Source organism: Planococcus citri, chromosome 2 (assembly GCF_950023065.1).
Source record: "Planococcus citri chromosome 2, ihPlaCitr1.1, whole genome shotgun sequence".
Classification (NCBI taxonomy): Eukaryota; Metazoa; Arthropoda; class Insecta; order Hemiptera; family Pseudococcidae; genus Planococcus; species Planococcus citri.
The window spans coordinates 6,739,988-6,754,518 of NC_088678.1; the positions used below are offsets into that span (position 1 = coordinate 6,739,988).

The 14,531-nt window shown below is 38.1% G+C and overlaps 3 protein-coding genes across 4 annotated transcripts in view; all 3 read left to right on the forward strand.

Moving 5' to 3' along the window:
* Drep4 (DNA fragmentation factor-related protein 4) overlaps positions 1 to 14,531 on the forward strand; it is a 65,556-nt gene that overhangs the window by 27,690 nt on the left and 23,335 nt on the right. The window contains exon 6 of one of the 2 annotated variants that reach the window (XM_065348224.1): positions 1,825 to 1,935. In XM_065348224.1, coding sequence (XP_065204296.1) covers positions 1,825 to 1,833 — 9 coding nt within the window. In that variant the 3' untranslated portion in view covers positions 1,834 to 1,935. The remainder of the gene's footprint in view (positions 1 to 1,824; positions 1,936 to 14,531) is intronic. The other variant, XM_065348223.1, reaches the window with a different exon arrangement.
* On the forward strand, positions 5,126 to 7,801 carry LOC135833627 (uncharacterized). The gene has a single exon (XM_065347397.1). It carries the CDS (start codon positions 5,126 to 5,128, stop codon positions 7,799 to 7,801), a length of 2,676 nt encoding a protein of 891 aa, XP_065203469.1.
* LOC135833629 (uncharacterized) lies at positions 8,000 to 9,787 on the forward strand. Its single transcript, XM_065347398.1, has one exon. It carries the CDS (start codon positions 8,000 to 8,002, stop codon positions 9,785 to 9,787), a length of 1,788 nt encoding a protein of 595 aa, XP_065203470.1.

A 14,531-nucleotide genomic window follows, 5' to 3' on the forward strand; every position in this document is an offset into this window, starting at 1 on the left:
TTTATAAACAGCTCTACTCAGACAATACAAAAGAAGATGAATTAGCCATTTGGGAACCATACGAAAAGGAACCAGAGTTTATTCTCGAAGAAATTGAAGAAATTATAAAAAATTTAAAAAACAATAAAGCAACTGGTCATGATCAAATATCAAATGAACACTTCAAATTTGGAGGAAAACTTTTGGCTAATAAGATGAAAGAATTTTTCAATTTAATCATGGAAACCCAGAGTATACCAGAAGACTTCAAACTTTCTGATATTATTCTTCTATATAAAAAAGGGGACAAGCATGATATTAATAACTATAGACCAATCTCACTGAGTACGACAGTGTCAAAAATTTTCTCAAAAGCCTTGGGCAATAGAATACGTAATATTTTAAATCAACAACAAAAACGTGAACAAGCAGGTTTCAGAAAAAACTTTTCAACTATCGATCACCTTCACACAGTCAATCTGATAATCCAAAAAAGTAACGAATATAAGCTCAATGTCCACCTGGCCTTCATAGACTTTGCCAAAGCCTTTGACTCACTGAGACACAATTTTCTGCAAAAGGCTCTCCTGGAACAGGGTGTTACAAAGGCTATGGTAAACATAATAAGGGAAATGTATACTAACCTAAAGGCAAGGATAATTACAGACGTAGTAGGAGAGTATTTTGATATAGAGAGAGGAGTAAAGCAGGGAGACCCCCTCTCTGCTGATCTTTTCAACTGTGGGCTAGAAAAAGTTTTTGGATCAACTGATTGGGAGGATAAAGGAATTTTAATCAATGGGGAACGTCTTAGTCACTTACGTTTTGCAGATGATGTGGTTTTATTTGCTAATAGTATAGAAGAACTGGAACAAATGATTGTAGAACTGAGCAAAAAAGCAGAAATCGCAGGGCTAAAAATTAATTATAAAAAAACCAAAATTCTCTCAAAAGATACAGAAAAAGAAATGAGAGTTGAAGGCCAAAAAATAGAAATAGTATCAGAAGCAATATATCTTGGTCAAATTATATCTTTTGAAGATAGTACAAAAAAGGAGGTAAACAGACGTATAACTTTAACTTGGAAAAAATTTTGGGCGCTTAAAAGTATTTTTAAAGGAGCTTATCAGAACCATCTTAAAAGTCAGATCTTCAACGCATGCATTCTGCCTACTTTGGCCTACGGATCCCAAACATGGACATTAACAAAAAAAATTATGAAAAAAATTGAGACTACCCAAAACTCATTAGAAAGGTCCATGCTAAACTTCAAAAAAAGGGACAAAATTAGAATAGAAAGAATGAAGAGAAAATTGAGAAATAATCTTAACTTCAAACACTGGGTTAGAAGAAATAAATGGAAATGGGCAGGACATGTGGGCAGGATGACTGACAACAGATGGACTTATAGGGCAACTTTTTGGTTTTTGGGTCACGAAGCAAGAAAAAGAGGAAGGCAGAGGGCTAGGTGGACGGACGAACTTGATGAATTTCTAACTCACAAACACTTTCACAGGGTTGCACAGGATAGAATCGAGTGGGAGAGACTGCAAGAATCCTATGCCCGTTTCTGGGCCTAGCGGAGACGGGTTCTATTTTTATAGTTTACTCGTTAATTTTGTAAAACTAATTTTAAGAAAATTATAAGAATTCGCTAATAAAGGATTATGTATGTATGTATGTATCTGTTGGTATCAGAATTGCTGTCAGGATTGTTGCTATAGAAGGTGGTTTCACGCTTGGGCGATCTAATCAATCTTTTATATTATTTACGTTGTGCAGCATTGACAAACTATGTTGTTGGTAAAATATAAGTTATTGAATTTTTCTTCTTTTTTCTTTCAGGTATTGTAAATCGTAGCCCATGAAGTTGTTTGGGGATCGTTTCGTGTGTTACAGAAGGAGTCAAATGATATCATCATCATCAGCATCATCATTTTTCGAGGTAAGATTGAGGTAGGTAAGGTCCTTTTATGATATCTATGTAAAACGTGTGAATAGGAAAAATATTTGTCTGATTGTGTTTTAGTAGATCATATCTATACATATGTATTGTATGTTATGTACCTATTGGGTATCCAATTAGAAGACGAATGTCGGATTCAGAATTTTCTTCCAACGAGGGAGTTATTCCAACTGGCTGAACAATTATTTTTGAAAATTAGATTGAAAAAATACACCTTGAGCCACAATTTAAGGTGCCTATAAGTGCATTTTTAAATTTTTGGCAAATTTCTGAAAATTAAAGGGTAGGTACTCCCGGGTAAAAAATGATGAAACATTGTGGGGTACCTTTAAAAGAAATGTTGAAGCCGAAAAATTTCCCCCATCACACCCCCTTGCTCACAATGGTTGAAAAAACGTTTTTTCTTGGGGGGGGGGGGGAATCATACTTCATTGAAATTTTTCCATTTTTCCTGTGGAAAGACCTTCCGAAGGGACGACCAATGGCGCAAATCGCAGCCCTCTAGCCCATTTTTAAAGGCAGCCAGGGGTTGTCAAAGTTTTCAGTGAACCTAAATTAATGTCATCCATTTCAGCAGTGGATACTCGATAACCGCGATACCTACCAAAATGGAACTTTTTCCCATAGTTAGGGGTTTTTAAAGGCTTTTTGGTGATATCAAAGCTTTAGGTGATATCATAAAAATCAGTGTTGCCACTTTTTTTCGTACAAAAAATTAGCTCAAAAAGTTTTGAAACGTAGTTTTCATTTCGTTCTGACTCTCAAAAATTCTGAAAAAAAAATATATATTATGGACAACTTTTCATGCTGAACAACAAAGTTGAAAAAACCCTTTCACTCGATGAAATGAAATCATCATAAAAAAATTAAAATTCGAAAAGATTCAAAAAATAAACGATTTTTTTTTATTTTTTTGTTGTGAGTCTAATTTTTATCAACTTTTTCATGAAATACATCAGAAAGAAGTCAAAATAAGACAACTGAATAAAGAGCCTTTCAGGATAAGATAGTGAAATCCGCCCTTACTCCAATTTTGACGAAACTTACCCAAAATGTTAGTATGGATGTAAAACCATCCCAAAAAATTTTTTGAGCCGACCCCCCCACCCCAACCCAAGAAATCCCCCCTATGTGTTAAAAATTCAAAATTCTCGTCCTCCGGAGGGGAAGGTCCAAACATTTTGAAACTTTCACAAAAAATTGTCACTAGGTAGGTGCGTGTGTGAAATTTTTTTCAAAAAAAAAATTTCATATTTGGGGGGTTTTTGGGGGGGTTTAAAATTTCAAAAATTCGTAGAAAAAAAACGGGGAGGGGGGTCTCTGTGAAATTTTTTCAGAAATTTCGTTACACCTTTAGGTATAACATATAATTTTCCCAGGGTCCCAAAGGGGGGTGCAACATGGTCAAAAAAAAGAAAGTTTGAAAAAAAACATGTATCTCCAGTACTACCGCGCGTTTTGTCAACACTGTTCCACGGCACCACCGTGAGAAAACTTCACCTATCGCGCGCTCTCAAACTTGGATTTTTTTGGGAACCCTATTGAAATACCATAATTGCCATCAATGGTTTATTGGTGAATATTTTCTAGGGTGGTGTGGTGAACAACATAGGTATATACCTACAAGAATTTTCAACCCCCTCCCTTCATATTTACCCCTCAAAATTGCGTTTTTCAACACTTATTTTTTGCTTTTCACTAAAAATGAAAATTATGCGGTACACACAATATTTTAAATACGTTTTTAGATGTATTTCTGACCACTGAGTATCACATTTTTTTCGAAATTTTTATTTTGGTGCGTCATGGAGAAAAATTGAAAGAAAGATGCCATAGCGGGGGTAAAATGAGAATTTTGAAAGAATCAAATATTAATGAATGTGGCGTCGTGCGTTTCCGCGTGATTCGATACCGCTAAACACGAATATGGTGTCACATTTTCTGCTACACTAATCTAGCCCCTCCAGAGCCTTCAGCCCCCCCACTTCAATTTTTACTACATATTTTTGAAATATAAATGTTAGTGTAAAATATGTACTTTATTTTTATCTTTATTTTCGAGTAGAATCGTGCAGGTTTGATACCTATTTCCGCAGCTATCGAGTAGGTAGGTTGTTTGAGTAGGTATTGCCCTACCAGATCGAGTAGTTTCTGGCGTTCGTAGCCACACCCATGTTGTAGATAATTTGTTACGAGGCGAGAGTTGGTTCTGTTCATTTATTCATTATGTATTTTTTCTTCCACTTGGAAACATGTATATTTTCTGTCTCTCCGCGTATGGCTTGCTATCAAGCTATTTTTATGTACAGATTTTTGCTGGTATTTTTGTGTAAATAAATGTGTTTTTTCAATTCGAGGAGTCGCCTACTTTTTTAATCACTCACCCTATGGTTCGCGTATTCGCGAGAAACAAGATGGCGCCCGAACAGGGACTCCTCGAATAAATGAGTGATTTTAGTGCGTTTTCGCGTGTTTTCGCGTGTATTTGGAGCTATTGTGGCTCAAATAATTCGTAGACGGAGCTATTGTGGCTCAAATTAGTCGTTTTCGGAGCTGTTTTGGCTCAAATTAGTCGTTTTCGGAGCTCCTTTGGCTCAAATTCGTTCGTTATTCGCGTATTTTTCATTGTTAATGATGAATGAGAAAGGCGAGACGTTTGATTACGTGAAGAGTAGTCGTTATGTTTATAGATGTGTGAACAAGGTAGGTGAGTCTCTTAAAAAACTTCTTGCTTTGTCCTACTCAGTTGAAAACGTTGCTCAGGTGAAAATTACTCTCAATGAGCTGACATCCGAGTATGAGGCGTTTAAATCGATTGCTAACCGTGGATTTTTACTGGCATCTAATGCCAAAACCGAAGATGACGTGAAAAAAGGTGAAGATCTCGTTATGTCTGACCTCGATAGTGTAAAAAAGATAGTCATGCCATTGTTGGCAAAAGCAAACGTGTATGTTAACGAATTCGAGGCGCAAAAGACACGTGAGTCGCTTGCTAATTCCACTTTGAATAGTAGTTTGGTAGGTAACTCCGAGCCGTCAATTAAATTGCCAAAAATAGACCTGCCGAAGTTTGATGGCAATATTGAGAATTTCTTAGAGTTTTATGCATTGTTCCAAAATTTAGTACACGAGGAGGCGAGCATCTCAAAGGTGCGAAAACTTTATTATTTGAAAGGTGCTATGATAGGTGAGGCGGCTGAGTTAGTACTTGATACTCCTTTGACGGATAAAGGGTATGATGAGGCGTGGTGTTTAGTTCAAGCTACCTATCGTGACATTAAAAAGATCACAAGAAAACACTTTGATCAGTTGTTTTCCATAAGACGAATTAAAAACTCAGACGAAATATCTACTTTGTTGGCGCATGTGAATAGAGCTCTGAAAGGTCTCAAGGCGTGTGGAGAAGATCCAGATAATTGGGGTCCGGTCTTGTGCTATCTGGTATCCGAGAAATTAGACGAGACGACATACACTGAATTTGAGAAGACTTTGACTACCAATACGAAATTTCCTTCTTGGAAAAGCCTGAAATCATTTTTGGAGAATCGCGCATCTATAACGAGACGTCCTTCTGATATTGTAAAGGCAGCTCAACGTAGCAATGCCTCTCAGAGTAAGCGTACAAGCCTCACTACTGCAGTGAGCGACGAGACGAAGTCAAAGTCACCTCAAAGTGACAGTCATACAGCTGACAATAAGATGAGGCGAAAGTGTGCTTGCTGTGAGAAGCAACATTTGTTAATCGATTGTGAGACGTTTAAAAGCAAGTCGCCCAAAGAGCGATATGAATTTTTGAAGACGAAAAATATCTGTGGAAATTGCTTTTATGCAAATCATAAGACGAGTGAATGTCGTAAGTCGCCTAATTGCAAGCGATGTACGAAAAAACATCATACGTTACTTCATTTTGAAGAAAAGCAATCCGAGTTAGATACGAGTAGAAACGATTCGAGTAGTGGTTCGTCTGCAACATGCGGCATGTTTGTACAAGGTCCGTATGCCAGTATGAACGAGTCGGTTTTGTTATCTGTACGTAAGCCAGTACCATTGTTGCCTTCTGCAATTGTTAAGTATCAATGTGGCGATAAGTCTGGTACCATGCGAGTATTGTTAGATTCATGTTCACAAGTGAATTTGATATCAGAGACGTTTGTTAAGCAACATGGTTTATATTCTACTAAGGTTTCCCAGACTAGTAACATTGTAGGAGTAGGAAAATTAGAGACGTCTTGTAGTGGAGTTGTCAATATGACCCTCCAATCGAGAATTGAAAACTTCGAGTATTGCACCCATTTAAGCATCGTAGATCGTATACCTTACTCCTTACATAATTTATTCGTTGATAATTTCTCTTCCAAAGTGCATCAGCATGGGTTTAATCTTGCTGATACAGCCTTTTATGATCGAGTTGTGAATATTCCTGCAATAGACGCCGTGTTAGGAATTGAGGCGTATGACAAATGTGTCCGAGGTCGAACTGTAAAAATTGAGTCGGCTTGTCTTAGAGACACCACTTTTGGTTGGACCGTGTCTTCTTTGATCGAGTCGAGTCGTAATAGTGGCCATTCTGAAGGCTACTGTGGTCTAACTTTGGACGAAAGAGTCGAGCGATTTTGGAAAATTGAAGATATTCCAAACGATAAAAAAGTTTCTGAACATGATGCTTGTAGAGAGCACTTCATGAAGACGTATAGACGAGCACCAGACGGGTCATTTATTGTTCGGTTACCTTTTAAGGAAGACCCTGAGGCGATTACTGGTAATTTTGGTATAGCGTTAAAATACCTCAATCGAATCGAGAGTAAACTTGATACTAAAACGAAGGCGATGTATTCTGATTTTATGGAGGAGTACCAGGCGTTAAACCATATGTCAATTGTAGATGACGAGAAGCCGAGGTATTTTATTCCTCATCACGCTGTCTTGAGACCCTCAAGCACAACTACTAAGTTACGAGTTGTTTTTCATGCATCTGCAAAGTCGTATTGCGGAAAGTCGTTGAATGATGTACTTATGGTTGGTCCCACACTGCAGCCTGAGCTCTTTGATACTTCATTGAGGTTCAGAACGAGACGATGGGCAATTGTAGCTGATATTTCTGGTATGTATCGTTGTGTTTGGGTTGATGAAGAAGACAGGCGTTTTCAGTCGATTATTTGGCGAGGCAAAAAACGAGAATTAAACACGATTACCTATGGCACTGGTAATGCTTCTTATACAGCAACAGCCTGCTTAGAAGTAGTCGCTGAAGAGGTTAAAGAAACGCAGCCAGTTGTATCCGAGTCGATTAAAAAAGATTTCTATGTAGATGATTGGCTATCCGGCGCTGACTCTGTAGAAGAGGCGATTGAACTTCAAAGAGCAGTGCACGAGGCACTTCTATCAGGCGGATTTAAATTGAGAAAATATCAGTCGAATTCGAAACACGTAATTGATCAAATTGATCCTACTTTAGTCGAACATAATCTTACTATACAATTCGGTGAAAACGAGTCGCTTTCTGTTTTAGGATTATTTTGGTGTCCTGGAAATGACACTTTCATGTTGAAGTCAGACGTGCCTGAGCCGAAGGTCGCCATAACCAAGCGACAAATGTTGTCAACGATTTCCAAGGTTTTTGACCCCTTAGGTCTTGCCTCCCCTGTAACGATTAGGGGCAAACTTATGCTGAAGAAGTTGTGGAAATTAGGAGTAGCTTGGGACGATACTGTGCCCTCAGACGTTGAGGCGTGTTTTAGTCTCTATTTAAATGATCTTCGACAGTTGGCTAAATTTGAAATTCCCCGTTACATTCGTGAATTTAATTCTGAGACTGAGACGATTGTAGGTTTTTGTGATGCTTCCGAGCAGGCGTAATGTGCAGCTGTGTATGCGTATGACACGAGTAGTAGTCGTTTACAGTTGCTCTGTTCAAAAACCCGAGTCGCTCCTATGAATGAACGGACAATACCTGAGCTTGAGCTACAAGCTGCTCTCTTGCTTGTACAGCTCGCGAGTCGTGTATGTGATATTCTGAAAATCGATAGGCGTAAGTCGCAACTGTTTAGCGACTCAATGATTGTTTTAGCTTGGTTGGCTCGTCCACCAAGTGATTGGAAGACGTTTGTGCGTAATCGAGTCGTAAAAATAGTCGAAAAATTTCCTGCCTCTCATTGGAGTCATGTAAGATCAGGTGAAAACCCAGCTGACTTGGCCACTCGAGGTTTATCTACAAAGCTACTTATGGAGTCGCCCATTTGGTTAAATGGCCCAGATTTTGTGAAGACAAGTAGTAACGAGATGAATTCGGTTGATATAGACGATGAAATGTGTAAACCTTATTTCGCAAAGCCGAAGAGTGTGTCGTTAGTCATGGTAGACATCAAATGCGATGTAGATGTTATTAATTCTTGTTCATCCTACGAGAAAATTCGCTGTATCTATGCTACGGCTAGTGCTTGTGTGAGACGTTGGAAATCACTAATACGTGACAGACAGAATGTACCTGTCAAAATTGAGGCTACAGACGTAATTTTAGCAGAGAAGTGGCTTATTCGAGTAGTTCAGCAGGAGGCATACTCTGCTGATATATTGAGATTGAAATCTAACAAGGCGGTTAAGAGACGAAGTTGGTTGAGACGATATACTCCATTTATTGACGAGGAAGGAATTGTTAGAGCTAAGAGTCGTCTTCAAAATGCTCCAATTCCTGAAGGGGCTAAAAACCCAATTATTTTGCCAGCCAATCATCACTTGGTGAAGCTTTATGTTTGCCACTTACACGAGAAGTTCTTTCATGCAGGCCGGTCTTGGTTGATGACAAATTTATCTGCCAATTACATTTTCACAGGCGGAATCAGTCGTTTGATCAAGACGACAATTTATAATTGCAGGGAGTGTATTGAGCGGTTTGTACAGGCGAAACCTCAGCAGATGGCTGACCTCCCAGCTGATCGCGTCACACCACGACCACCATTTCAAGTCGTTGGTATTGATTTTACAGGAGCTTTTCATTTGAAATGCTCATACCACCGAACCACGAAATACATGAAGGCGTATGCATGTGTTTTCGTTTGTTTTGTCACCCGAGCCGTACATATTGAACTTGTGCCATCGTTGTCTACTGAGGACTTTTTGAATGCCCTAAAATGCTTTATAGCGAGACGAGGTGTACCAATCACCATCTATTCTGATAATGGTACAAACTTCCGAGGAGGAGAACGTTATTTGAATTTTGAGAACGATGACATTCAAAAATATTCGAGACGTAATACCATTTCATGGAAATTTAACCCCCCCTATACTCCCCACAGAGGCGGTATTTGGGAGTCGGCGGTTAAAAGCGCCAAACGATATTTACCCAAAATTACAGACGAGCAGAGGTTCAACGAGAACGAGCTAAGAACTTTGCTTACTCAAGTTGAGTGCATTCTCAATTCACGCCCTCTTGCATACTGTCAAACGTCCGAGCCGCTGGAGGAAGTTTTAACTCCAGGTCACTTTCTAGTTGGTAGAAACCTGAGTGTTCTTCCTGAGCCGAGTGAGCCACCAGCTGGTATAAAATTATCAGCTCAATATGAGGCGAATTGTAGTCGAGTAAGAGACTTCTGGAAAGTCTGGTCTCAAGATTACTTGAACCAGCTTAAAGCTCGAGTAAAATGGACAGATGAAAGGCCAAATCTCGAAGTTGGTCAGATTGTCCTACTGAGAAAGACGACGAATGAGCCAGGTCGTTGGCCTTTGGCTAGAATTACCAAGACTTTTCCCGATAGAGACGATTTAGTGCGTACAGTTGAGGTGCGCACTCCTGAACGTGTCCGAGTTGTGCCTACAATTCATGTAGTGCCATTGCCAACTACATAGTGTAGTACTGGAGCAGCCTACTGGATGTATATACTTAAGAGTAGCATTAAGATGTAATTATTTTCAATTAATGTTCTATTTTCTAAGTTGTAATTATTTTAAAATTGTAATTAGTTTTAATTTTGTAAATTTTGATAAAATTTGTTGTAAATTCAGACGTAAAATATTCCGTCAGCGCGCGGGAGTTATGTTAGTGTAAAATATGTACTTTATTTTTATCTTTATTTTCGAGTAGAATCGTGCAGGTTTGATACCTATTTCCGCAGCTATCGAGTAGGTAGGTTGTTTGAGTAGGTATTGCCCTACCAGATCGAGTAGTTTCTGGCGTTCGTAGCCACACCCATGTTGTAGATAATTTGTTACGAGGCGAGAGTTGGTTCTGTTCATTTATTCATTATGTATTTTTTCTTCCACTTGGAAACATGTATATTTTCTGTCTCTCCGCGTATGGCTTGCTATCAAGCTATTTTTATGTACAGATTTTTGCTGGTATTTTTGTGTAAATAAATGTGTTTTTTCAATTCGAGGAGTCGCCTACTTTTTTAATCACTCACCCTATGGTTCGCGTATTCGCGAGAAACATAAAGTTACTTTGATGATAATTATTGGTGTCGTTTCCAAGTGATCTAAACGCAAAGGGAGGGGGTTGAAAATTCTTGTAGGTATATACCTATGTTGTTCACCACACCACCCTAGAAAATATTCACCAATAAACCATTGATGGCAATTATGGTATTTCAATAGGGTTCCCAAAAAAATCCAAGTTTGAGAGCGCGCGATAGGTGAAGTTTTCTCACGGTGGTGCCGTGGAACAGTGTTGACAAAACGCGCGGTAGTACTGGAGATACATGTTTTTTTTCAAACTTTCTTTTTTTTGACCATGTTGCACCCCCCTTTGGGACCCTGGGAAAATTATATGTTATACCTAAAGGTGTAACGAAATTTCTGAAAAAATTTCACAGAGACCCCCCTCCCCGTTTTTTTTCTACGAATTTTTGAAATTTTAAACCCCCCCAAAAACCCCCCAAATATGAAATTTTTTTTTTGAAAAAAATTTCACACACGCACCTACCTAGTGACAATTTTTTGTGAAAGTTTCAAAATGTTTGGACCTTCCCCTCCGGAGGACGAGAATTTTGAATTTTTAACACATAGGGGGGATTTCTCGGGTTGGGGTGGGGGGGTCGGCTCAAAAAATTTTTTGGGATGGTTTTACATCCATACTAACATTTTGGGTGAGTTTCGTCAAAATTGGAGTAAGGGCGGATTTCACTATCTTATCCTGAAAGGCTCAATTTAAACTTTTTTTGATGTTTGAAATTGAAAATTGAATTTTTTCGAATTTTGATTTTTTGTGAGGAGTTTATTTCATTGAGTCAAAGGGTTTTCCAACTTTTTCAACAGATACGTGGACCAATTAATAATCATAAATTTTTTAAAATTGGTACCTACTGATTTGGAACCTTATACTTTCAAATTCCGAAACTTATCTTTAAAAAATCGTGTGTATAGGTAATTATGGGATATGTAGTTCAGTGGCAAAATGTATTTTTTAAGCAATAAACGGCAAATCATGATAAAGCTATGAAATTTGGTATGATGAACAAGGACACTAAAAGGAAATTTTTGAGCCCGGGAGCCCATCGCCAAGTCCCATAGGAAGGGAAGGAGGGTGATTTGGGGGGGGGGGTGGGTGGGTGGGTTCAACCCCAATTTTTCAAAATGGGGCTATCGGCGCGATATTGGTATCAATTCCATATGATTGAACCCCGCTGAGTTCGAAAATACCATTACTTTCAAAATCTGAGGAAGAGGCATGCCTCAAATTTGAGATTTTCTGAGTAAAGTTTTTGCATTTTTCTCAAAAATACCCCAAAATAACAGTTTTTCAACCCTAGACGACACGCTGACCTTCCATCGGCATTTTTATGGTCATTTTCGGATTCTACAGGTCAATTACAATGCGAATCGACCATCAATACTTTCGCATACCTCTACCGCGAGTGCACAGAGGTGTCAAAAGGGGTTAAAAATTGGCAGTTTTTCGGAATTTTCTTACAAAAATCACGGTTTTTGAGCTGTGCACCGGATACAATTGGCGGAAGAAGGTTCTAATGGTGATTTTCGAATTCTACAGATCAAATACTATCGAATAAGGCTCAGACGCACTTTTTACACCCCTCCTGGAACATAGTAGAGGAGGTCAAATTTGACTCTCATCTTGCTTATGTTGAATTAATTTTAGAAATGTAATTAATATAAGTATACATTTGCTTACCATCGTGATAATAATGTTTGTATCGATTTTTTTCGTGCCGTCGAACCCAAATTTTCAATTATTTTGTCGATTCCAGCCAACGGGAGGGACACCATATGAGGGGTGGGTCCATTTTTCACGAAAAATCGACATGTATATCAAAATGTAGGTTTTTGAGGACGCTGATTTCAAAAATGCTATCGATTTTTCATTTTGGTGCAACCCAAGGGGATCATACTGCGTTCAAGGGGTGGGGATGAAATTTTTCACAAAAAATCGACTTCTATATCGAAATGTAGATTTTTGAGAACGAACATTTTAAAAAATTGGGATGACATTATGTCGTAGGTCGATTTAAAAAAATTGAAAGTTTGTGAAAAATGCGATTTTTTGATTTGAAACATAAAAAAAAGTCTTGACTGGTGAAGTTGACCTATTTGACCTGTGTTTCTACTCCGTGAAAAAGTTGATAAAAATCACACTCATAGCAAAAAATTAAAATTCGTTTATTTTTTCAATTCACTCACTCTCTAAATTTGAAACAGTCAATTTCACTGCTTAGCAGTCACGACATTTTGCCTTTTTAAAGCAGTAGTTTTTTTTACTGCAAAACAGTGAAAAATTACTGAATTGGCCAGTAAAAAATCATTTTGACTGACCAAGTCAGTAATTTTTCACTGTTTTGCAGTAAAAAAAAACTACTGCTTTAAAAAGGCAAAATGTCGTGACTGCTAAGCAGTGAAATTGACTGTTTCAAATTTAGAGAGCAGAATTTTGATTTTTTGGGATGAGTTTATTTCATGGAGTGAAGGGGGTTTTCAACTTTTTCAACGGATAAGTAATAATAGTGGTCAAATGGGTCAACTTCACCAGTCAAAACTTTTATTCATGGGTAGATCTTTATATGTACTCTCTAAATTTGAAACAGTCAATTTCACTGCTTAGCAGTCACGACATTTTGCCTTTTTAAAGCAGTAGTTTTTTTTTACTGCAAAACAGTGAAAAATTACTGAATTGGTCAGTCAAAATGATTTTTTACTGACCAATTCAGTAATTTTTCACTGTTTTGCAGTAAAAAAAACTACTGCTTTAAAAAGGCAAAATGTCGTGACTGCTAAGCAGTGAAATTGACTGTTTCAAATTTAGAGAGTAGTAAGTTTTTGAAGGTGGTTGTTCAGAATCTTCCTTGGCTCGGAACCAATAAAAAATCAATAGCATATTTTGTGAAAAATTTCATCCCTCGCCCCTTGAATGCAGTATCATTCTCTTGGTTTGGACCCAAATGAAAAATCGATAGAATTTTTGAAATCAGCATCCTCGAAAACTTACATTTTGATATACAAGTCGATTTTTCGTGAAAAATTCCGTCCCCCACCCCTTGAACGCAGTATTATCCCCTTGGCTTGGACCCAAATGAAACATCGATAGCAGTTTTGAAATCAGCGTCCTCCAAAACTTACATTTTGATATAGAAGTCGATTTTTTGTGAAAAATTTCATCCCCACCCCTTGAACGCAGTATGATCCCCTTGGGTTGCACCAAAATGAAAAATCGATAGCATTTTTGAAATCAGCGTCCTCAAAAACCTACATTTTGATATACATGTCGATTTTTCGTGAAAAATGGACCCACCCCTCATATGGTGTCCCCCCCGTTGGCTGGAATCGACAAAATAATTGAAAATTTGGGTTCGACGGCACGAAAAAAATCGATACAAACATTATTATCACGATGGTAAGCAAATGTATACTTATATTAATTACATTTCTAAAATTAATTCAACATAAGCAAGATGAGAGTCAAATTTGACCTCCTCTACTATGTTCCAGGAGGGGTGTAAAAAGTGCGTCTGAGCCTTATTCGATAGTATTTGATCTGTAGAATTCGAAAATCACCATTAGAACCTTCTTCCGCCAATTGTATCCGGTGCACAGCTCAAAAACCGTGATTTTTGTAAGAAAATTCCGAAAAACTGCCAATTTTTAACCCCTTTTGACACCTCTGTGCACTCGCGGTAGAGGTATGCGAAAGTATTGATGGTCGATTCGCATTGTAATTGACCTGTAGAATCCGAAAATGACCATAAAAATGCCGATGGAAGGTCAGCGTGTCGTCTAGGGTTGAAAAACTGTTATTTTGGGGTATTTTTGAGAAAAATGCAAAAACTTTACTCAGAAAATCTCAAATTTGAGGCATGCCTCTTCCTCAGATTTTGAAAGTAATGGTATTTTCGAACTCAGCGGGGTTCAATCATATGGAATTGATACCAATATCGCGCCGATAGCCCCATTTTGAAAAATTGGGGTTGAACCCACCCCCCCCCAAATCACCCTCCTTCCCTTCCTATGGGACTTGGCGATGGGCTCCCGGGCTCAAAAATTTCCTTTTAGTGTCCTTGTTCATCATACCAAATTTCATAGCTTTATCATGATTTGCCGCTTACTTACAGTTTGCCACTGAACTAATGAAGGAAATTTTATTTTCAAA

Coding starts and splice junctions, on each gene's coding strand:
- LOC135833629 (XM_065347398.1), top strand. CDS start 8,000: ATGATTGTTTTAGCTTGGTTGGCTCGTCCACCAAGTGATTGGAAGACG.
- LOC135833627 (XM_065347397.1), top strand. CDS start 5,126: ATGATAGGTGAGGCGGCTGAGTTAGTACTTGATACTCCTTTGACGGAT.